Source organism: Sorex fumeus, unplaced genomic scaffold (assembly GCF_029834395.1).
Source record: "Sorex fumeus unplaced genomic scaffold, SorFum_2.1 ptg000050l, whole genome shotgun sequence".
Classification (NCBI taxonomy): Eukaryota; Metazoa; Chordata; class Mammalia; order Eulipotyphla; family Soricidae; genus Sorex; species Sorex fumeus.
This window is the reverse complement of record NW_026606107.1, coordinates 2181658-2205549: the sequence shown is the minus strand read 5'-3', so window position 1 is coordinate 2205549 and position 23892 is coordinate 2181658. Positions and strand designations below refer to the sequence as shown.

The 23892-nt window shown below is 42.4% G+C and overlaps 1 protein-coding gene across 1 annotated transcript in view; it reads left to right on the top strand.

The window, feature by feature from the left end:
* The window catches only part of ARL13A (ADP ribosylation factor like GTPase 13A), a 99102-nt gene that overhangs the window by 5008 nt on the left and 70202 nt on the right, over positions 1-23892 (top strand). Inside the window, exons 3-7 of the mRNA XM_056124132.1 lie at positions 4895-5144; positions 5974-6079; positions 6590-6777; positions 7336-7426; positions 7519-7677. Coding sequence (XP_055980107.1) covers positions 4895-5144; positions 5974-6079; positions 6590-6777; positions 7336-7426; positions 7519-7677 — 794 coding nt within the window. The remainder of the gene's footprint in view (positions 1-4894; positions 5145-5973; positions 6080-6589; positions 6778-7335; positions 7427-7518; positions 7678-23892) is intronic.

Here is a 23892-nt window from a genome sequence, read left to right as displayed (position 1 = left end):
CATTTGCTATATTTTTTGGCTGAAAACATAGCAAGTAATCTATACATTACATTTTAGAGAAATACAGAAAGTAACTATAAAACATGGTGATACTCAATAAAGACAATTTTTAGTGATCAGTATTGTGCCAAGAGCAATTTCCATCTTTCAAAATGGTCTCCATAATGTAAGATGTTAACACTGAAGCAGTCTGGTGAATGACACAACATGGGAATTCTCTCACTACTTTTTTTTATCATTGAATCACCATGAGAACAGTCACAAAGCCTTTCAGTTCAAGTCTCGGTCAGTCATACAATGATAAAACACCCGTTCCTTTACCAGTGCACATTTTCCACCACCAAGAACCCCAGTATACCTCCCTCCCACCCACCTCCCGCCTATGTGACAGATTTCCACTTTGCTTTCTCTCTGTCTATGTTGATCACAGTCAATATTAAGAAAAAATACCCAACATTGTTGTTTGGAATTTTCCCCAATATTTAGACCTGCCACAAAGACATCATTAGAAAATTTGTTTTCTGTTGCTGATTATGAAGAGCATATGATGTTGTGTGGCCACAATAGCAGCCACGTGAATTTGGATTTCTGATATTTTAGTAATAAACCTAACCTAAAGTGATTAATGCCAGAAGCCCCTGGTTTCCAAGATTGGTATGTGTGCCTCTGGGATCATTGTCGGTCATTGAGTATCATCACTGGTACTCATCTCAAGAAGCCAGAGGAGGCATTTGAAGGTGGCAACCCGGAGCAATGTCATGGCAGGGAGCAGGGCCGATTCCACCCCCATCCCATGAAGCCCCGTGTGCCTCATCAATGCAGTCTCATACCTGGCTGATCATAAGGCTCTAAAAGATGCAGGCCACCATGTCGCCACTGCAAAGGGGGACAGGTGGAGGGACAGACACCATTCCCCTCCCAGGGCAGCATAGCACCATAGTTAAATACACAGTCCAGATGTATTTCAGTTGGGCATTATCTTTTGCTCAGATTTACCCACCACCATTCAAGCCTGATTTTCAAGGCCAAATGCTAGATCATTTGCTTTCCATTGATCACTTTGCATATTGCAGTTCGGAAAACAGTCCTTGTACCCGCATACCAGAGCCATGCTTGTAGAAGCTCATGGTAACTGGGATTCCATCTGGAGAAGGCAGGGAGACAGCACCCATCTGGGACCTCCTGGTGATATTGGCTCTAAATGGGGCCCAGAGAATTCTCCGGGAACTGTGGGGCCCTCTAGCCGGTTTTTTTCTTCGCTGCTGTGTGCTGTCGAATTCTCTCACTACTTTTGAAACTATTTGCAGGTCTGTGATCATTACAAATGAATTAGTTTTTTTAAAAATTTTTATTAGTGAAACACCATGAAGTACAGTTGTAGACTTACAAAGTTTTGTGGTTGGGTTCCAGTTATACAATGATCAAGTACCCATCCCTCCACTGGTGCCGATTCTCCATCACCACTGAAGTGGCGGCCACCTTGCTGCCAGGGGGGAGAAAGGCAGAAGGGATCAACACCCTTTCCCTCCTGGGGAGGCATGGCGCTGCAGTTTAACGCATGGTCCATTCACTTTTCTGCCGCAAGCTGCCGGGTTCTGGATTAAGTCCTTTTGCCTCTGGAGCCATGGCCGTGCCAGAGAGCCGCTTGTGGGGGGCAACTCATGACCTCAGTAGGTCGTGAAGGACATACCGGTACTGCCCCCCTTCCCATGAGACTGCAGGTGCTCCATCACTGCCGGCTAATACCTGCTTTCCAATAAGCTCTGAGCTGGCGACCATCTTGTATGCAGTTCAGATGTATTTCTGCCAAAAGCCGCTGGGTTTCAAGATTTGTTTCTGAGTCTCCGGTATCGTGGCTATTAATCAGCTTGATCAGGAGCCAGAGAGGCTGTTTGTAGGCGGCAGCTCAGGGTCTCGTTGGGATGGGGAGAAAGAGTCGGCTCCACCCCCATGTGGTGAGGCCCCGTATGTCTCGTCACTTCAGGCCCAAACATGACTGTCCAGTGGCCTCTGGAGGATGGAGGTCACCAGGCCGCCAGGGGGAACAGGCCAAGGCACAAAACCCATTCCCTCCTGAAGTGGCCCAGCACCAGTAACCTACTGCAGGAACAGGACGTATTTCTGCCAAAAGCCTTTGGGTTCCAAGATTCGTTTCTGAGACTCTGGGATCATGGTCATTAAGCAGTTCAATCAGGAACCAGAGAGGCCATGCCTCCTATTATATAGCTGAGCCGGAGGTGGTTTGTGGGTGTGTCTCCCACATACCTAACTTTTGGCCGTTTACTTTCTTGGTAAACTTTGCCCCAAGTTTTTGGGGTCTGGCCAAAGGCACAGCAGCAATTTCGGTGTATCTGAAAGTCTGACATTGCCATCAGGCTGCTGATGCACTTACCTCACAGGTACAGATTGACCTTCTGGTGGTACCATACTCCCTGACATTGAGATCTTTAATCAATTTTGATTTAATTTTTGTTCATCATGTTAGAAAGAGACATCGGTTCATTCGTTTGAATGTTGCTGACCAGTTTTTTGCAACAACACTTATTTAAGAGGCTTTCCTTGGTCTAGTTAATATTTTTTCCATCATTGAATATTAACTGTCCATACACTTAGGAATCTGGATTTTCAACTCTATTCCACTAATCTCAGGGTCTATCTTTATTCTAGTACCAAACTGTTTTAATTATTACCACTTTGTAATACAATTTGAAGTTGAGAAAAGTGATACTTCCCATCCTCTTTTTTCCCCAATGATTGCTTTGGCTATTTTAGGGCATCCATAGGAATTTCAGAATTGTCTGATCTATTTATTTGAAAAAAATGTCATGGGTATCCTTATAGGGATTGCATTGAATCTGTAGAATGCTTTGGGGAGTATTGACGCACTTTTAAAAATAAGTTTTTGCACTCTAGTTTACAGTAATGTGAGGGTTTCATGTATAACACTTTACCATCTTTCAGCAATCCCCTCTTCTTCGGGTTCAACACTTCCCTCCAACATACTTGTAGTTCCCTCCTTGTCCTATTCCCCAAATCCCCTAAGTAATATTTTTCCAAAGGAAACAAAAGTTTATCTTTAATTTGCCTTTCATGCTGCTGACCCAGTTTAATCCCTTGCACCATGTATGGTTCTCTGAACTCTGAGAGGAGTGATCTCTGGGAGCAGAGCCAGGTATAAGCAAGCACTGAGCATCACTGGATGTGGACCAAAACCCCACACCAAATGTTGATATTTCAAAACAAACAAAATAACAGTGGGAGTTAGCTAAACAAAGAGTAATGGAATATTGTTCTAAACAGTTACAATGGTATCTTGTAAAGCCCTGAGCAGGTGTGCATAACATTTATGTGTCATGGTAGGGGAGGGAGGTACAAAGTGATTTAAGGAGTAAAGACAGAAAATAGGTATATATTAAGGACACTGCATACACTAATCAAGTTGTAGAGAGGCATGGCAAGATAAGACACTAGAAAGTCAATATTCTGTCTTGGAAATGGTAGGTACCTACCAAGTGTTATTGATCAATAGAGGGTAACATAGTCAGACTGCAGGTTAAAGGTAAAGGTAAAGGCCCTCCCGTTGATCGTCGATTTGCTCGAGCGGGCCCAGTAACGTCTCCATTGGAGACTTTGTTGTTACTGTGTCTGGCATATCGAATACTCTCGGTAGCTTGCCGGGCTCTCCGAGAGGGGCGGAGGAATCGAACTCGGGTCGGCCATGTTGGCCGCGTGTAAGGCGAACCCCTACCCGCTGTGCTATCGCTCCAGCCCTATAGAATATGTCTTTTTGTTGTTACTGTGTCTGGCATATCGAATACTCTCGGTAGCTTGCCGGGCTCTCCGAGAGGGGCGGAGGAATATTTATATAGAAAGGGCTGGAGCGATAGCACAGCGGGTAGGGCGTTCGCCTTACACGCGGCCAACATGGCCGACCCGAGTTCGATTCCTCCGCCCCTCTCGGAGAGCCCGGCAAGCTACCGAGAGTATTCGATATGCCAGGCTGACTCTACTTGCCATTATTCCCCTCTCGGAGAGCCCGGCAAGCTACCGAGAGTATTCGATATGCCAGACACAGTAACAACAAAAAGTCTCCAATGGAGACGTTACTGGGCCCGCTCGAGACTGCAGGTTAAGAAATATTAATCTGTGAGCATGAGAAGCAGGGAAGAATACCTCAGGATTCCTCAGGAAAGACTAGTCAATAGTCAGATAATAGGTGGACACATTTTTGTTGGTGAGATAACTATATACATCAAAACCACAAACATTAATATAATATAAACATGGTCTAAATTACAATCATTAAATAAGGAAACAGCTGGAGCGATACTATAGCAGATAAGCCATTTGCCTTACATGTGGCAGACAAACATTCCATTCCTGGCTTCCTATGTGGTCCCCCAAGCACTGGCAGTAGAAATTCCTAATTGCAGAGCCAGAAGTTACCCTGAACATTGCCATGTGTTTCCCCTAAATAAATAGAACCCCCAAATTCTTTGCTCTAATTATATTCCCCCTTAGCTGTAATAGAGAGGGGATCACTAAGAAAAAGATGGCTGGAGGAATTGGTAGGGATGGGAGATGTGTATAGAAAGTAGATAAAGGACCAAACATGATAACCTCTCAGTGTCTGTATTGCAAACCATAATGCCCAAAAGTAGAGAGAGATTATGAGGAATCATTTCTGCCATGGAGGCAGAGGGAAGGTGGGAGAGGGGTGTATACCAGGGATATTGGTGGTGGGGAATATGCACTGGTGGAGGGATGGATGTTTGATCATTGTGTGATTGTAACCCAAACATGAAAGCTTGTAACTATCTCATGGTGATTTCATAAAATTAATAAAAAAATTATATTCCCCCTTGCTTTGTCTTTTTCTCTCCTCTCTACACAGTACTACCTAATAGAGTGAAACGTTGCTTGAAATCTGGACTGGTTACACTCCTGGTGGATGAGTATGAAGTTGCCATCTATGACCTGAATGGAGACCAAAAGGGTCAAGAAATATGGCCGAACTATTATACACAAGCACACGGACTTGTTTTTGTCCTGGACTCCAGTGATTTGGGTCGCATGCAAGAAGCAAAGATCATCTTAACACGTCTGCTGTCAGATAAGAGAGTTGCAGGGAAACCTATGTTACTGTAAGAGTCTTTCTTTGAGTCAAATTTCTCATTCCTAGAGAAATGGCTTGATGTTCCTTTTATCAAGTTCAGTTAGACCACCTCTTCCCTTTAGCTGTGAGGGGGAGTAGGCCAGTCTTCTAGAAGTTGTTTTCACTTTGAGTCACAAACTGCCTGGGGTGGGACAATTTTACAAAGGTAATTATGAAGCAAGCAAAAAGGGAGTGTATTATCTGGATCTACCACTCCCATCCCTCATCTCTTCCTGAAAATTTGCCTTCCTGAATTTACTTATTTTTATGGCTTCAGCTCCTTGACACTGATGGTGGCAGAAAATTATCCTTATTTTGTATAATTGATGCCAATGGCCTCCTCGCTTGGCAAGATTGCTCAAGTTTTATAACTAGTGCTTATTCCAAGCTGGTGATTTCAGGTGGCCTGGCAATCCTCACCCACTCCCTTTCTTTGTTTTTCATTAGCACCCCAAGTCAGGCATGAACAGAGTTTGGAAGAGGATGTAAAAACTTCAAATATGTTCATATCCCTGTTAGCAAATTCTAATTCAAGACTGATGATGTAATGTAGATGAAGTGAGAAAAATGACCTAGGGATTATCTTAGATTCAAATTGTTAGTGTTATTATTTCCACTATTTAATGTTGGCTAATTATTTTTCTGATTCATCTCATCAGGCATATCTTTAAACTATACATCGTGGACATATATTATTTGTACTGGAATTTGTTCTCTTATTTTCCCCTTTCTTGCCCTTGGTATCTATTTCTGTTTCACTCTTCTCTTTTTCTTTCCACTCTCCAATGTCTTTCTTCCTCTCTAATGTACTTCTCTAGCCTCGCAAATAAACAAGACAAGAAGGGTGCACTCCTACCTCATGACATAATAGAATATCTACTACTGGAAAGTCTAGTAAATGAGAACAAGTCCATCTGCAGAGTGGTAAGTGCCAATATCCCTACTCCCTTACCCTTGAGAGAACAGCTAATGCAGACTTTGGACTGTTTCATAATCAGACCCATATACAGGCTCTGGGAAAAAGCCTCTCCATAGCATAAAACATCAGTGATTATTTCTGACTTGATGGTGATAATGAATATCACATTCTTATAACACTTACAACATCTGTTTTTCTCATTAAATCTTCAAAATAGCTCTGTAAAACTGCACATTTTAACATCATTTTATGGTTAAAAAAATCTAAGGTTGAGTGACTTGCCCAAGGCCATACATCCAAGACATCATATCACCATCACTTTAGTAAAGGACCTTAGTATTTACATCTGTCATTTATCTTAGGAGTAAATTCTGCATATCTCCTAGTAAATCTCATAGTTTCTCTAGTCATGGCAAAGCTTATTATCACTTTTTCTCTTTGAGGGAACCATGATTGGTACCAATGCCCTTAGTGACCCCAAGCTCCTGGGTTTGGTCATTCTAATTTTGTCACAGGAATCCTGTTCAGCAATCAGAATTTTACAAAAGAGGAACCATCAGCACATTATTGAAAGTCTGCGCTGGCTATTAGCAGCCATTGGGGATAAATATGAAAATCTGAATACTGGCCAACAATCACTCACTTCAAGCATCTCGACCTCGAAGAACCCAAGAGGATCTGGGAAAAGATGCTCATCAGACAGGTACTAAGTGTAATCATGAGAATATATGCATAATCAGTCTTTGACATGGGCAAGGAGTTGTGGGTGGTACATAGATTCTGTGCAACATTCAATAAATCTCTCAAGATTAGTACAGTAAGCCTGTATCCTAGCATAATATAAACAATAATATTAGTGAGATGACTTGTATAAAGTTAATGTCAACCTATTGGCATTAGAACTTTTTCAAAACAGGATTTCTATTCCCTTGCATGCCATATGTAGGTGGGGGAGTGGGTTGGATAGATAACCATAGGGCCCTGGCAGAACTTACTGGCAATGTTTTATAGATGAATATCCCGATCCAGTTCTGTGATCCTTCCTATAAGTAAATATGGATAACAATGGTAATATGGAAATAACTGAAAAATAAAAAAGAGGTGACCAAAAACTTTTGAGAATTAAAAGTTCAAAATGTCCTCTTGCTAATGTTCCTTTAATTGTTCACCGGTAGAGAGGAGCAATAGCTGCACTGAATTAAAGAGACTGACTGTATCCATTTTCACTATCATTTATCACTATCCTTTATGTCTCCTACAGATTCTCTACCAGATTTGGATTTGCCAAAGATAAAAGACAACATATGCAGCAATGTTCATCGGAACCTAAACCCCTAAAGCCAATCCTGCAGGTATACAGGTATTGTTGGTAAATGTTATTGAACAAATACCAATCACTGAACTGTGGGCATTAACTTTTTTCTTCCATCTTCTTGCTGAACAGAAAGAAGACTTAAGATTAAGACCTAAGAAAAATATATCAGTAACATTTGATTTGGATGAACCTGTGGAAGAAGGTGAATGTTCTGGGGGTGTGGAAGGGAAGAGCTCAGAATATGGTTGTTTTGCCACAATCAGAATAACTTTCAGACATCAATTCCAGGTACCGCTGATGATACTCTTGAGGTAGTGCTGAATCAGTTAGACAGAGGAAAAACTTATGCATAGATTTTCCCTCAAAGTTTATGAAACAATATTCTTTTGAGTCTGAAACTTTTACTATGGTTGGTGGTCAGAAAAATAAAGAGAAGTGGGATAATACTCAGGGAATACTGTATGATACTTTGGTATAATACTCCAAGCACAAGATACTGTTTGGGTGGCTTTAGGATGTAATTTATTTTTAATTGAATCACTATGAATTACAAAACTACAAAGATATTCATGATTGAGTTACATATATAAAATGTTACAACATCAATCCGTTCACCAGTGCCAATTCCCTCCAACAATGTTCCCAGTTTCCCTCCCACCCCCCAGTCTGCCTCTGTGGCAGGCACATTTACCCTCCACCATTGCCCTAGTGTTACCTTCCCTAACTTTGTGCCACTCCGAAGTAACAGGGTTCCTACTGAAGATGAATTCTCCTGCTCTTCATTTTTATTGCCTTTGGGCACTTGCTATTCTTCTGCCAGAGAACAGAGATCATTCTTAGTCTGTTCCTCTCCTGATGACTGATTTCACGCAAAATGATATTCTACATACTATGTAGCTGTTAGAAAAGATGAAGTCATGAAATTTACATATGAGTGGTACTACATGGAAAGTATCATGTTAAGTGAAATGAGTCAGAAAGAGAGGGGTAGACATAGAAAGATTGCATTCATCTGGGGAACATAAAGTAACAAAATAGGAGACTAACACCCAAGAGTGGCCGAGATTAGTACCAGGAGGTTTGTTCCATGGCCCTTGGAGGGCAGCCACACATGCTAGAGGGAAAGGGAGCTCAGAGAGAGAAGGGAGCACCAAATAAAGGGTGTTGGGAGGATCCTTCCAGGATGGGAGAAGCATGCTGAAAGTAGACTATAGACCAAACATGATTGCCACTCAATGCCTCTTTTGAAAACCACAACACCCGAAAGGAGAGACAACGAAAGGGAATACCCTGCCACGGAGGCAGGGTGGGATGGGGGTGATGGGGGATGGGAGGGATACTGGGACTCGTGGTGGTGGAAAATGGGCACTGGTGGAGGGATGGGTATTTGATCATTGTATAACTGAAATCCAAGCACGAAAATTTGTAATTCTACGACTGTACTTTATGGTGTTTCACTAATAAAAATCAAAAACAAACAAACAAACAAACAAAAACCAAAATGATACTCTACAGATCCATCTGTGTAGGAGCAAACTGCATGACTTCATCCTTTCTTATGGCCAAGTAGTTTTCCATTGTGTATACGTACCATAATTCCTTTATAGGATGTAATTGTAAATGTAAAGATTTCTAGGGTCCATGGAGATAACCCAAAATTATTGAGCACATTTTTGCATGCAGGAACCCTAGCTTATTTCCATGGTGCCACATGGTTCCCTGAATAACGTCAGGAGTGACCCCCAATCTCTGAACTTGGAGTAGCCCCCGAGTACCATGGGCTACAGCCCAAACCTTTCCAGTAAAGGTAATAATTTCCAATGGTGGAAGAATTGCTATGTTAATTGAGAGTAATTTGGCTGTTTGTCTACTTCTTTCTGTGCTTTCCTCAATGTACTGAGAACTTTACAATTGTGGAAACTCTTTGAGACAATGATTCCATTTCATTAACTGTACTCAAATATATTTCACACTACAAAATGGGTGCTCATGGTTGTCTACTGACATCATTATATACAAAAGCTAGAAGCTGAACACAATCTCTATGCCTAATAATGTAGAATAACTAAATAAACTATGGCACATCTACATAATGGAATACTGTGCAGATATTTAAATGGATAATACTTACTTATATTTACTTAAATGGAAAATTTTCCAAAGCCTGATGTTTTGTTAGAGAAAATGACCAGAATAGAGTATTACCACATGATGTGTTACATGCATAAAAGATCCAGAGGAAAATCACCAAAACATTAGTAGTAGTTTTCTCTAGAATCAAATACTAGGGTATTTTAAATAGTGAAAGGCCTAGGTCTAGGTGAGTTTGTATTTTTTTCTATAATCCAGTTTTTTTTAAAAAAATGTACAAAAGTGTGTATTTTAAATTAGAGATATGTTCCCGAGAACAGATGACTGGTTAAAGAAACTTTGGTACATCTACACAATGGAATACTATGCAGCTGTTAGAAAAGATGAAGTCATGAAATTTGCATATAAGTGGATCAACATGGAAAGTATCATGTTAAGTGAAATGAGTAAGAAAGAGAGACAGACATAGAAAGATTACATTCATCTGTGGAATATAAAGTAACAGAATGGAAGACTAACACCCAAGAATAGTAGAAATAAGAACCAGGAAGTTAGCTCCATGTCTTTGAAGCTGGCCTCACATGCTGGGAGAGAGGGCAGCTCAGATAGAGAAGGGAACACCAGGTAAAGGGTGTTTGGAGGACCCTCTCAGGATGGGAAATATGTGCTGAAATTAGACTCCAGGCCAAACACAATGGTCACTCAATACCTCTATTGCAGACCACAACATCCCAAAGGAGAGAGAGAACAAAAGAGAATGCCCTGCCACAGAGGGAGGGTGGAGCGGGGGTGGGATAGGGTGGGGGTGTTGGGAGGGTTACTAGGATTACTGATGGTGGAGAATGGGCACTGGTGGAGGGATGGGTACTCAATCATTGTGTGACTGGAATGCAAGCACAAAAGTTTATAACTCTGTAATTGTATCTCCCAGTGATCCACTAATAAAAAATTCTAAAAAATAAAATAAAATAGAGATATGGATATTTGAAGTCCCATTGATGTTATTGGTGACTTCTCAGGATTCCTTTGGACCCCAATCTCCAAGATCGTCATCTGTCAATAATACTTTCCAAGGAATCTCCAAATGATCTTGGCTGTTCAGGACACTACTGGCCGACCCGAGTTCGATTCCTCCGCCCCTCTCGGAGAGCCCGGCAAGCTACCGAGAGTATCTCGGCCGCACGGCAGAGCCTGGCAAGCTACCCGTGACGTATTCGATATGCCAGACACAGTAACAACAAAGTCTCCAATGGAGACGTTACTGGGCCCACTCGAGCAAATCGATGAACAACAGGAGGGCCTTTACCTTTACCTTTACCTTATTCATGTCAGAAACTACCCCTAAACAGCTGTTCAAAACTGAAATCCACTTTTTGTTTCTATAACCTCAGAACACAGGTCAAAGAAAAGAAGAAACACCTGGTACACAGAAGATATGTTGCCGGAAAATCCTTGTGAATAAGCCTTTCTATCCTGTGGTTAGTATTCCTTGAATGAAGAGGTTAAGGTTGAGAGAACGTAAGAGGGCAGGAGCTTCATGGGGTCCAGTTTTTACTCCCTGGGAAAGTGACCTCTTAACCTGAAGTGATCTAAGAAAGAGAGAAAACCTGATCTTTAACTTTGTTTGCAGTAACTCACTATTTTCTTTCTCTTATTAGACTTCTGATAGAGATCTAAACAGACAAATGGAGCGAAGTCAAAAGGACAACTGATATCTCTTCCTCATTAAATGATTTCAATCCCAGAACCAGCAAGAAAATTCATTTTATTCTACTTGCTAATAACTCTATGTTGATACCTCACAGCCTTCCCATGACCGCACTTACTCTAAGCATTACATCCATAAGCACCCTCACCCATAAATACCCTCATTTTCCTATACATCTCTGCCTAGCCATCACATGAATCCTACACCCTCTTCCTTGTGTATCTTCATTCAATCCATAATATTAATCCTATACCTACAAAGAGACTTAAAAATGGTAGGTGGCATCCATTTGGGAATGAAGACAGCATTGAGGAAGAAAACGAGACTTTGCATCATTGCAGCTAGATGTTTCTGATGAAGCCTGTGTGCATACCATGGGTGAAATCAAGCCTTAGAAATAGAGGGTCAGTTTGGAATGACAGCTCCCCCTTGAGTTCTTGAATGTAAGGGAATGTGGGGATGGTAGGGGAAATGAACAACTTTTCTGCTGACAGTATTGCTCTACTGAATCATTTTTAGTAACTCCCAAACAACTCACTTTTGAATTTCCAGGTGCTGTCTGTGAGACCTCACACTAATTTCTTCCTTGTCTCTTCAGGAACAGTAAATTCTGTCTCTCCTCACACTGGATAGGCATTCAAAAACTGTGGGAGCTTAAATGCATTCAACCCTCAATCCCATAGGTGATAGTGACTGTCGTTACTTACTGTTACTATAACTTTTACCATAAGTAGCACAGGTATTGAGTGCATTCCGAATATTAGATATGGTACAGTGTTCTTCACATTAATTTTCTTATTTACAACAACACTTGGGGTACAGGAATTATACCTGACTATTCTGAACTGTTCAGGAAACTAGGGGAGACAGAAGCTAAATAACTTGCTTGGGTCCCATAACCTGTAAGAAATAGAATAAAAAATTGATCTGACTTTCGATCTACTTTGAGCCAGAAATATTTGGTGATGTTTTCCCCAAACTCTATTCAGAAAAGAAAGATACCTCAAGGGAAAATGCCATGCACATATAATGATAATTGCTTTGATAGTGCACCAATAACAGTAAAGACATAGTTGACTGATTATTTTTACTTTGCAAGGTGTTGGTATAAGTACTATACATACATTATAGTATTTTATCTTCACAAGCCTATGAGGTTAGTTTTATTATAATCATAATGCAGAGGCAGAGAAGGAAAATCATTTGTCCTACTTGGAAGCAGTAAAACTGATTTTTGAACTAAGGTCCAGTTCCATAACTCTTGGTCTTAAACATAGTTTCATTAAGCAGTTAAAAACAAATAGCATGTGACTGTGAGAAATGGAAAACATACACAAAAAGATCAGTTTCCTACCCCATCTGGAGACTCTGATACTATTTAAGGATACATCATTTGCTGTTGTGTATTGCAAAAAGCCTATTTCCAAGGCAACCACTCAAGGCACCTTGTAGGTCCTCAAAAAGATCTGGAGCTTGCCTTATTAGTTATAAAGCTTGGGGAAATTTATAAACACAATTATAACTCCAATTGTTAACTTGAGATATTAAGTGACTTCCCCAAGACTATACAGCCATTTAGTGACAGGCTTCCTAAAATCCAGTTCTTTTGGACGCTCAGGCAGTAACCTATCTCTGCCACACAAAAATGCTATATCCTGGGGTTGGAGCAATAGTATAGGGAGTAGAGTGTTTGCCTTGCATGAAGCTAACCCAGGATCAATTCTCATCATCCTATATGGTCCCCTGAACACCACCAGGAGTAATTCCTGAGCACAGATCCAGGAATAAGTCCTAAGCACTCCAGGTGTGGTCCCAAAACATACAAAAAAAGATATATCCTGATGAGTATTCTTTTTTGGGGGGTGGCTTTTTGGGTCACACCGGCGATGCTCAGGGGTTAGTCCTGGCTCTGCAGTCAGGAATCACTCCTGGTGGTGCTCAGAGAACCATATGGGATGCGGGCCCTGAACTCGGGTTGGCTGTGTGCAAGGCAAACACCCTGGCTGCTCTACTATCACTCTGGCCCTCTTAAGAGTATTCTTGACCACTCTTGACCCATTTGCTTTTCTATAATTTTCCCAAATACATGGGATAAATCTCATAATAATCATTATGACACAGGAATGTAACAAATACCTCTACTGAAGAATATTTTTATGAAGCAGGACTCTAATCCAGCAAACTAACATTCTCATGGGATTTGCACATGTGTCCGTGAGGCAGGAACACTTTCTCAGCCCAGGGGCAGGAAGTAGTGTATCTTTGGCTTTTTCTACCAGAAGGAAGCAACATGATGCCCACCATAGTCATGCCACCAGACCCCACGCCAGGCTGTTTCACTTGGGGCGCCCCAGAGGGGGTGGGTGAGAGCCCTCTCCACCCCAAGGGACCCAGCCCCGGCAGCCGAAAACCTCCAGAACCCAACTGCCACCATGCTCATAGGCCACTCCCCATACGCTTGGGCTGAGCCTCACCCAGGAGTGAACTTATTACTGGAACTCGCAGCCACATTTGCGACACATCATAAGACACTTTCTACTCATTCTCCAAGAGTACCACACCACATTTTATGGGGTTCAAATAGTAGACAACCAATCATAGAGGGAAATATATATGCATATATACATATTTTCAGATATATATACAAAAGTTCACATCACTCAAACTTTATCTTTTTTTAAAAATTTTATTAGTGAAACACCATGAGGTACAGTTGTAGACTTACAAATTTTTGTGCTTGGGTTTCCGTTATACAATGATGGAGTACCCATCCCTCCACTAGTGCCCATTTTCCGCTACCACTGATCCCAGTATCCCTCCCACCCCCCCATCTCCCCATCCCACCCTGCCTCTGTGGCAGGGCATTCCCTTTTGTTCTCTCTCTCCTTTTGGGACATCACTCAAACCTTAACATGTAAGTGATATCCTAAAGAATGTCTTAATAGCCGCTGTCAAAATAGAACAATCTAAACACAGTTTCCTCTATAGATAATTTTTATAGCATTTTCATCTGTTTTCCATAACAGAAAATACAAAATATATTATTTCGGTAGTGCTTTGGGACAGGGCTTGGGGCTTGGGATGGAAACATCCCAAATATGGTGGTGGGAAGGTGTAATCGTGGTGGGATTGGTGTTTGAATATTAAATGTAATCAAATATTGTGAACTATCTTATAAAATAAAAAAATTACAAAAGGAAGTAGTGTCTTAAAAGGGCTGAAACAGCTACGTATGAATGTATGCAGATGAATAATCTAGATAGAAATAACCTTTAACGAGACTGAATTTCAGTGTATAGAAATGCTTCCCTTTGTACGGTGTGTTCCTGTTTTAACCACATTTTTCCACATAGAGCTATAAATCACAGAATGTTATTTAATACTCAGGGCCAGAATGACAGTATGGCAGATAGGGCACTGGTCTGGCACTCGTAACGTCTGACCTGGATATTATCCCCAGCACCACATATGGTTTTCTGAGCCAGAAGGATCAGGTGCTCCACAAATGGTAAAGACTGGGCAGAACCGGGGTACAAAGTCCCTACACGCTGGAAGTCTGAAGCACCACAATTGGTGTAGAATTGGCAAGGTTTCATGGATGAGCCTTATGGGCCAGGAAATTGGCGATAATGTTGGGATTGACCCCGCTAAACTGGATTAGCACACCTGTGTCAGGTTCCCCACAGTTGTCACCAACAGGATTCTGAAGTAGGTTGGTATGAAATATGTGGCCTATTTGTAGGGAGAGGAATCCTGCCACCAGTGTGTGTTCCCCAGTGGAGAGGGTGTTTTTTTCAGTCATATCTGGGGATGGACGGAAAGTCTGGGAAGAGTACTGGATGCCTAGTAGCCCAGTGGCTGCAGGTGCGGTAGCGAGGTAGCACAAGTGAAGTGGGGCTGTGGGATTTGTTGCTTCTTTACAGGTTTGCAATGAAGTGTGATATACCACTGAGTAACCAGCACACTCAGAATCTAGCACAACTACAGTTGGATAGCTTCAGAAACCGCAACAGAATAGAAATGCTTTCGGACAGCAGACTTGAGGTCTGGGGACTGAACTGCAGATCTTTGGAGCCCAATCAATGGTCACATGACTGCACTTGCTGCTTAGGCAAGGTGTAAAGCCAGCAACCCTGAGAGTCTTGACTGGTCACTTGAAGCAGTGGGGCTCTTGGGAGAAAAGGGTTACTCTGTGAGAATCATCCACAGTCAGGTGTGGGTTAATCTACTGGCAGCGGGGCTGGCAGATCCTTCAGAAATAAAGAGTTCAGGCAATGGGCAAAGGGAAAATAATCCTTGACTGCTGGCTTATCTGTGAAAGCTATGAGAGCATTTGGCTGAAGTCCAAATGATTTCCTCCATGGAAGCAGTTAACCTCTGGCTTCCTGGAGAAAATGCTTGTGTTTGCAGGTATGAGGAGTGCTGAGTTCCTCTCCTACTGGTGCCCCTGTGTGTGTTGATCCTTGGGAATGGGGTGACCCAGGATTGGGCCCTCAGAATAGAAGGTAAAGTCCTGAGATGAAGTCCATCTCAGGATTGTCCCAGAGCAGGATAGCAGAGTCCTAAGATGGGACCACAGAAGCAGTTGCAGCTTTTATTGCTCCCAAAAGAGGGTAGTAAAAGTGTCCCTAAATCTGAGGGATTGAGGGTGGAACTTTAAGCAGTTCTCAAGTAACACAAGCAGCAGAAGCTGGAGTTCCCTCACTGAGAAGCAGTTAGCAGACCCCAGAACAGCCTTCAGACATATCAAAAGACAGGGGACAGAGTACAAGCCCAATACAGGCAAGAATGATAAGCTGTGCTGGGCATGTGTATTACCTGAATTAGTCTCTCCCCACCTTAGAGCTATAGATGGGACTTGCCTGAATCCTGTTCAGTGGGGTTAAGCCCAGCTCCAGAAGAAACCCATTCTGTGAACAGCTCTTGCTACAGTGGTTCATAGCAGCTGTCCAGCCCTCTAGGGCATCATGGAAAGGGTGTTGGAGGGGAATGATGAGATAAATACTCTGGTGAGGGTGTGGGAGGTCTTGTATAGAAACCAGTAATGTCTGTATAATAAGTTGTATGCTGGCCTCAACCCCATGTGTATAATAACGCAAAATTGGGAGTATGCTTAGTGGTCTTGGAGGGGTGCATGTGATCTCTGCCAGCACCAGGGGGAGGAGATAGTGAGCCATGCAGTGAGGTATAATGCCTCTAGTCTCTGAAATTCATTGCTGACCCCGTGGCCCTGTGGGCAATGGTGTGGAGTTAGAACTTGCTTGTGTGAACACAATTCCCGGATTGTTGGCTGTTTTCTCAGCATTGGTCAGAGAACTATGATTAGAGGCTTGAAAGGACTGTGGGGGCAGTCACAGCAGGAGCAGCAACCACAGCAGCAATAAGCAAAAGTAGTGGAGGCAACTAATGAGGAGGGCTGCCAATCATGGTGCTTGAGTTTTCACTGAGCTGGACTAGTGACATGACTGGATTATGTTGGAAGGTGCATCCCGTCATCCGAGAAACTGAATGTTGTGACAAACATGGGAGCTAAGCATCCCACAATTCAATGGACTGTGATTAAAGCCCGTGTGTTTGCTCCTATGGAAGAGCAAGTGAACTGTCCCCAACCCTGATCAGGTGAGGGCCTGGGACACTGGGAATATAATTTTGAAGCCCCACTGCTGAGATGAGGGGGTGAAGCTCCTATGCTTCATTGCTGAGAAGGAATGGGAAAACAGAGGTTTGTAAAAAAGTGTACTGGGGAAGTTTGTTCTGGCCCTGTGATCGACCAAGAGGGGTGGTCAGAGCGTGAGTTGGGCCCTGACCCAGAGTTGATCCTTATGAATTGGAATCTGCAATGCATCTGGGAGGTGGCTGCTCTTCCCTGTAAAAGGCAGGCCAATTCTAGAAAAACACTCTGAGACTAGACTTGCCAAGGGAAAATAATGGAATATAGGATAGGTCATGAAGATTGCAAGGTGAAAAGTCTTAGAATAAGTGGAGTGTGGGGATTTCTGTAGAAGTTTTAAGCTTTTCTCTCACACTAAGCACAGCTGGGCCTTAGGTCTGAAGTGGCTCCATGCTCAATAGCCTGATTTGGAAATGGGAATGAGTCCTTGATTTAGGTAACACAGTGGGATCTTGGGAATGGAGTCCATTGAAAACAACGAGACCTTGAACTGTTGTGTACACACCCAGGCTTTGGCATAGAGCTAACTTTGTCCTGCTCTCCTGTAAAATAGCTTCCCCAGGTCTCGGGGGGTTGTCCTTGTGGGAACAAGAACTTCAGGGAGGACTTTACAGAATATGTGTTTGTAGGGGCACAATAGATTAGGGAATTCTGACACTGCTAGAAACTAGCCGTAGCCACACAGAGATGAACTCTCTCCACTCCAGAGAGTTGGAGTAGTGCAGAGGTGTTTCTGCCCCCAATCCCTGTGAGACAGCAAAGAACTGTGGGGGAGCCCTGAGAGTCCCAGGCCTGCCCCCACTCCTGTGAGTAGAGTAGCAGAATTATGTATGGCATACAGCAGTGAACTTCCAAGGTTGCTACTATCAGAGAACAGGCTGCTATGAGAGTCCTGAAACAGCTTATGGGAAAGAGAGAATGTTTGACTCTTTCCCCATGCTTGGTTTCCTTCTTGTCTGTTTCAACTACAAGATCCAGAGACTACTGGGGAGGATGAAATGCTTCACAAGTGGCAAAGAGCGGACAAGGAGCTATGAACCTATGGTCGAGCATCCCTCCCACTGAGCCAGGATCCTGAAGCACCACAATTACAGAACACAATCAAGAGAATGTGAACAGCTGTTGACATGTGGAATGAGTGCAAGCAATTAGAGGCTCCTCGCTTTCTCCCTTGTTCTTAGAATATGCACTTCACTTGCCTTTGCTACCCCCAGAAACTGCCCCAACACATATCTCCATGATATAACTTGTTCAAACCATCTTGAAGGTGTACATGATTAAACCCTGTAAAAGGTCTCTATACAATAAGATTTAGCAGATATATGAAGAAAACACTGATCTTGTAGCCACCCAAGACAAATATTCTAAAATAACTTGATATAAAAAAAAACTGCTGTCACCCCCCAGGAATAATCCCTGAGTGCAGAGACAGGAGTAAGCCTTAAATACTGCTGGGTGTGCCCCACTCTCTCTCCTCCCAAGACAACAAATCAAACAAAACTGCTGACAACAAACATAGAGTGGCCTGCCTTTTTCTTCAGTATCTCCTTGCCCTCTGTGTAGTGGGGAAAAGAATATAACTGGGACACTCGTGAGGTTGTAACTCATTAGAGTGGACATTTTCTTTCAGGCAAGTGGTTGTCTTGGGATTTCTTTGTAAAGGTCCTCACCCCCCCCTCCAACTTTTAGAACCTTGCTCCTTGCAAGGGCACTTTGATCATATGACCCTAGCACATCATCCAACAAGCCCCATGTACTTCTATGTACTTGCCATTTTGTCTTGTAAGGCAAGTTTAGGCTTTCTGGCTAGGGAACTCAATACGCATAAGTAGGGAGGTCTCTAAGGTCTGAAAGGTTTTCAACTCCTGAAATATAGTCACCGCTCTTCAATTGTAGGTTATTTCTGCCCACAAGTAGGATTAGTTCCCAATATGATCTTTAGAACAAGGGTTCTATAGTTAGTACACATTAAGGGTTAAGAAAGGACAGTGATAATTTAAGGTTTGCATGTGGAAACCAGCAGTAACTAATCTGTTAATACATCTCCTGGAGACCTGAGTGTTCGGTACTTGAGCCATACTACTTGTGCTTTGAATATCATTATTCTCTCCCAGTAGTGTATTAAAATCACTCATGTTCAAGGTAGTTGCTGCTGGTAAGATTTAAGTACAAGAACACACCACCACTTTTCTCAGCAGCATCCTTCCAACTAGAAAATGCTTAGGGGGGGTTCTAGATCCACTGTTTTGTCACTCATCCCTTTAAGCCCTCTATTGAATGACCAAAACTTGTGCTTTACAGGAAGAGGTTGGAAGGAATGAGAACTAATGTCCAGCTTTTCAAGACCTAAAATATCCCTGCAACCCACTTGATTTTCCACAGGTATGCCTAAAAGAACTGTAGTCATGGCATCATGAGCTGAACCTTAACTTTTTAGCTAAAATAATCCATCATTCCACTCCACTTGATTTTTATATTATTCTGTGTAAAACACATGTGGAGCTGTTGTCACATGAGACAAAAAGCATCAGTAACTTCTTGTTCTTAGCAAGGAGATAGTATCAGTTGAGGGCTGTGGGTGTCAGGAGGTTTGTTCTTCCAATCTCCTGACTAAGAACTGCCCGGCTCAACTCCCCGGAGCCTAGCAGGCTATGCTGTCAGATGGTGGGCTAAGAATTATTCACAAAACATTCAAACTGTGCCATGAAATGATGACTCAGGAATCCCACATAATCCCATGCTCATGCTAGCCACCACTTCTAGAAATAAACTTCTGGTGCTAAGAGACAGTAGGCCTTTTATATCTGCTCAGAAAAGGTGTCCAGTTCTAAGAACTACCAAGCTATTAAATACAATGGAATGGTACAGAACCATAAAGATGACAGTTACACATACTGTTCAGGTGGGAACCAATATGTGAAATAATTTTATGTAAAAAAGGAAAAATAGGAAAAAGCATGTAAGCATGCTGACCAGAACTATGAAAAATATACATAGACAAGTTCATTCCTAAAGAACCAAAGATAATGATTATGAAGAGCACCCATAATGAACAAAAAAGGGACACTTTTTTGGTTTGGTTATGTTTACCTAAAATCAAATATTGAATAAGGAAAAAACTGATCAGATTATTTTTACTAGTTATCTCAAGAGTAGAAAGGCAAAGCAAATAATGATGCCCATTTATTGTTAACAAATAATTGTTAACAAATAATCCGATTATCAGTAATAATTTCCATTTATTCACATGCCAGGAAATTACAAAGTGCTTTACAAATACTGTCTCACCTGTACATTCATTGCAGCACTGTTCATAATAGCCAGAATCTGGAAACAATCCAAGTGCCTGAGAACAGATAACTGCTTAAAGAAACTTTGGTACATCTACACAATGGAATATTATGCAGCTGCTAGGAAAGATGAAATCATGGAATTTTCTTATAAGTAGATCATGGTCATAAGTAGGTCATGGAAATTATCGTGCTAAGTGAAATGAGTCAGAAAGAAAGGGACAGACATATAATTACTGCACTCATTTGTGTAATATAAAGTAACACAATATGAGACTGACTCCCAAGGACAGTAGAGACAAGGGCCAGGAATATTCCTCCATAGTTGGAAGCCTGCCTCATGAGCTAGGGGAGAAGGCAGCTGGAATAGAGAAGGTATCACTAAGTCAATGATGGTTAGAGGGATCATTCATGATGGGAGATGTGTGCTGAAAGTAGATAAAGGACCAAACGTGATAGCCTCTCACTATCTATATTGCAAATCATAATGGCCAAAAGTAGAGAGAGTATGGGGGAAATTTTCTGCCATAGAGGCAGGGGAAGGGTTGGGATGGGGGGGGATACTGGGGTCATTTGGTGGTGGAAAATATGCACAACTAGACTGAATAAAGGTTAAGAATAAATTATTCTATAGAATGGGGAAAAATACTGTCTCACTGAGCCAGTCACAACAATCCTATGAGGGAAACATTATTATTACCCTTCTTTTATAGGGAGAGGGGACAGGAACAGAGTCAGAGAGATTAAGTAACTTGTCAAGGTCATACAGCATATAAAGCCAGGTCAACTGGATCCCAAACCTCTTCCTGACACATTCCAGACTCTGCTTTCTGCATGCTGGACAGAGGATTACAACAATGAACAGTACATAGCCCCCCATTTCTTCAGACTCTACAGTCTAGTTGGAGAGACCATTAAGTGGCTAAGTACACTACAACTTTCTCTTTTCAGTCGTTCCTTGGATTGTGTATAAGTGGTGATCCGTGTTGTAAGTACTGATGTTGGAATTACACTGGCATAATAAAAAATATATGTGCACTGACATTGTAATAACCCTGAGTGAAGAAAAGGTAGGGGCCACTGAGATGAAGCCACATCCCAAAGACGAAAAGTTATTTTTCTAAAAGAATAATTTGGCTTATGTAAGTAATCTTAATACATGTGTAAAGGCAAGAAAGATAATATATGGCTGTGTGAGAGATTGTACCTAAATGAAAATTAACAGGAAGCCCTGTTACTATACCTCTAAAATGTGGTCCAAATCTGGGCATCAATTGAACCAATTTTGAGATATATTCTGGAATTCATTCCCATGGTCCTAAAGCCTTCTCCAGAAAAGACTACTAGGATCCTCACTTAACAACAATAACTTGATCACTTGATCACTTGATATCCCATTACTCATTGATTTGCTCGAGTGGGCGCCAGTCCAGTAACATCTCGATTTGTCCTGTCGCGTGCTAGTGTAGCCCAATGGCGTCTGCTCACTACAGGAACACAAAGAGCCTCAAAATGTTTGTTCAGGGTCTTGACAAAGAAGTCTGACCATCTCGTAGGTGGGTGGCCATGCATTCTTTTGACGTCATGTGGAATCCAGTCGGTAATAGCTCTAGTCCAGTGGTCGTCTTCAAATTACTTTACGTGTCCAGCCCATCTGATTTTCAATGCCTTGGCAAATGAGAGAGCGTCCCTGATTCTCAATCATCCCTGGAGATTGGAACTCCAGATTCCTTCTCTCACTTGAGTGAAGCATGATACTCCAAGCATAGCTCTTTCGATTCCTCTTTGGGTGACCCGAATAGCATTCTCATCCTGTTTTCGTGGGGCCCAAGTCTCTGAGGCGTATGTTAGTGCAGGGAGAACAGTGGAGTTGAAGATTTGTGCCCCGGGCTGTAGGTTCTTCGTCCTCTTAACTATTTCTTCAATGCTCTTGAAGGCATTTCACGCTGCTCTCTTCCTCCTGTGCAGCTCAGGTGCCACGTCTTACATCATGTTGAGTTCTCGACCTAGGTAGACATAACTGCTGCATTCGGAGATGTTCATTCCATTGAGAGCAAAGGGAACGTCAGGAATGAGTCAATTTTTCATAAATACTGTCTTCATGAGATTCAGGTGCATTCTGATCTTTCCACTCTCACGGTCAAAGTGGGCCAGCATTTGTGCTGCTTGGCTAATGTTTGGTGGTATTAGAACGATGTCATCAGCGAAGTGGAGGTGGTGTAGTTGCCACCCGTCTGTCTTCACTCCCATTCCTTCCCATTCCAGTCATCACATGACGTTCTCGAGGGTGGCACTGAAGAGTTTTGGTGAAATGGCATCACTCGACCAAACCCCTCTCTTTACATCAATGATCACTTCCTTGTAGAATGGTGAGATCCTGGTGGTGAAACCATAATACAGCTTATGGAGGATCCTGATGTACTGAGTTTGAACGCCCTGTCTGGCTAGGGCTTTGATGACTGCTTCAGTCTCAACAGAATCAAAGGCCTTCTTTAAATCAATGAACGTTAGACAGAGTGGCATCTTGAATTCTCAAGAAACCTCAATGAGCTTGGTCACCAGGTGTATATGGTCAGTCGTGCTGAATCTTTTTCAGAACCTGGCATGATCATATGGTTGTCCTTCATCTAGTGTTCTGCCAACCCTATTCAGGATAACTCGAGTGAACAGCTTGTAGAGGATGAACAACAGGCAGATCGGGGGATAGTTGCCAATGTCGTGGATGTCTCCCTTCTTGTATAGTAGAACGGTCCTGCTAGTTTTCCAGTGGGACAGAACCTTGCATTCAGACAGGTAGCATGTGAAGAGCTGAGCCAGTGTATTGATGAGTACTGATGGCAGATTCTTCACGTGTTCAGATCTGACCTTGTCTGGGCTGGGTACTCTTCGCTTTTTAACCAACGAAATGGTGTGTTGGATTTCGGAAGGGAGAACTTTGGGAATGACATATCCATCCTGCGGAATTTGGTATGTGTGCAGGCTATCGAAGAGATCCAAGTAGAAGTCGTGGATAATCTTCTCCATTGCCCTTCTGGAAACGTGATAGATCCATCTGGATGTCGGAGGGCAGTCATCTTGGTTTTGTAGTTGGCAAAGGACAGGTGGGCGTTATGAATACTTTTCCTGGCTTCTGCTGCATCAGCCAGCACTGCCGCTCTTTTCTCTTTGAGGTCATCTTTTATCGCTTCTCTGCACTGCTTTGCGAGTTTGGACTTTAACTTGTGGTTGCCTGAGGCTCGCGCAAGCTACATTGTTGAATGTGCTCTAGAGTTTCCGAAGACAGGCATCTTTTTGTGGCTTTCTCTCTCTCGGCATTCCTCGCACAATCATGGAGGTGCTGAACCAGTCAATCATATTCCTCATCAATGTTGTCAATGACGGCATCTTCCCATGTTGCCTCAATAGCACCAAAGAACTTCCAGTTGGTGGTCATTATGGGAGTTTTCTTCTTAAACTTTGCAGCCCTTTCTCCCCGCTCCATGAAGTAGAATTTTGCACGAAGGAGATGGTGCAAACAACAACAACAACAAAAATCCATTCTTCCCTGCAGACAGACAGCAGCAATGGAACTCACCAAACTCTGTTGCTATTACTACTAAATTTGTCAGCTAGCGTGTCTTCTAAACCTCTGCCTTAAGTGGTTCATATACCTTCTTCCACCCTTCCATACCAATTTAATTGTATATATGCATTGCTTTCATGTCACTTCTCATGCCCAAAATATCATACTGTAGTTATATGCA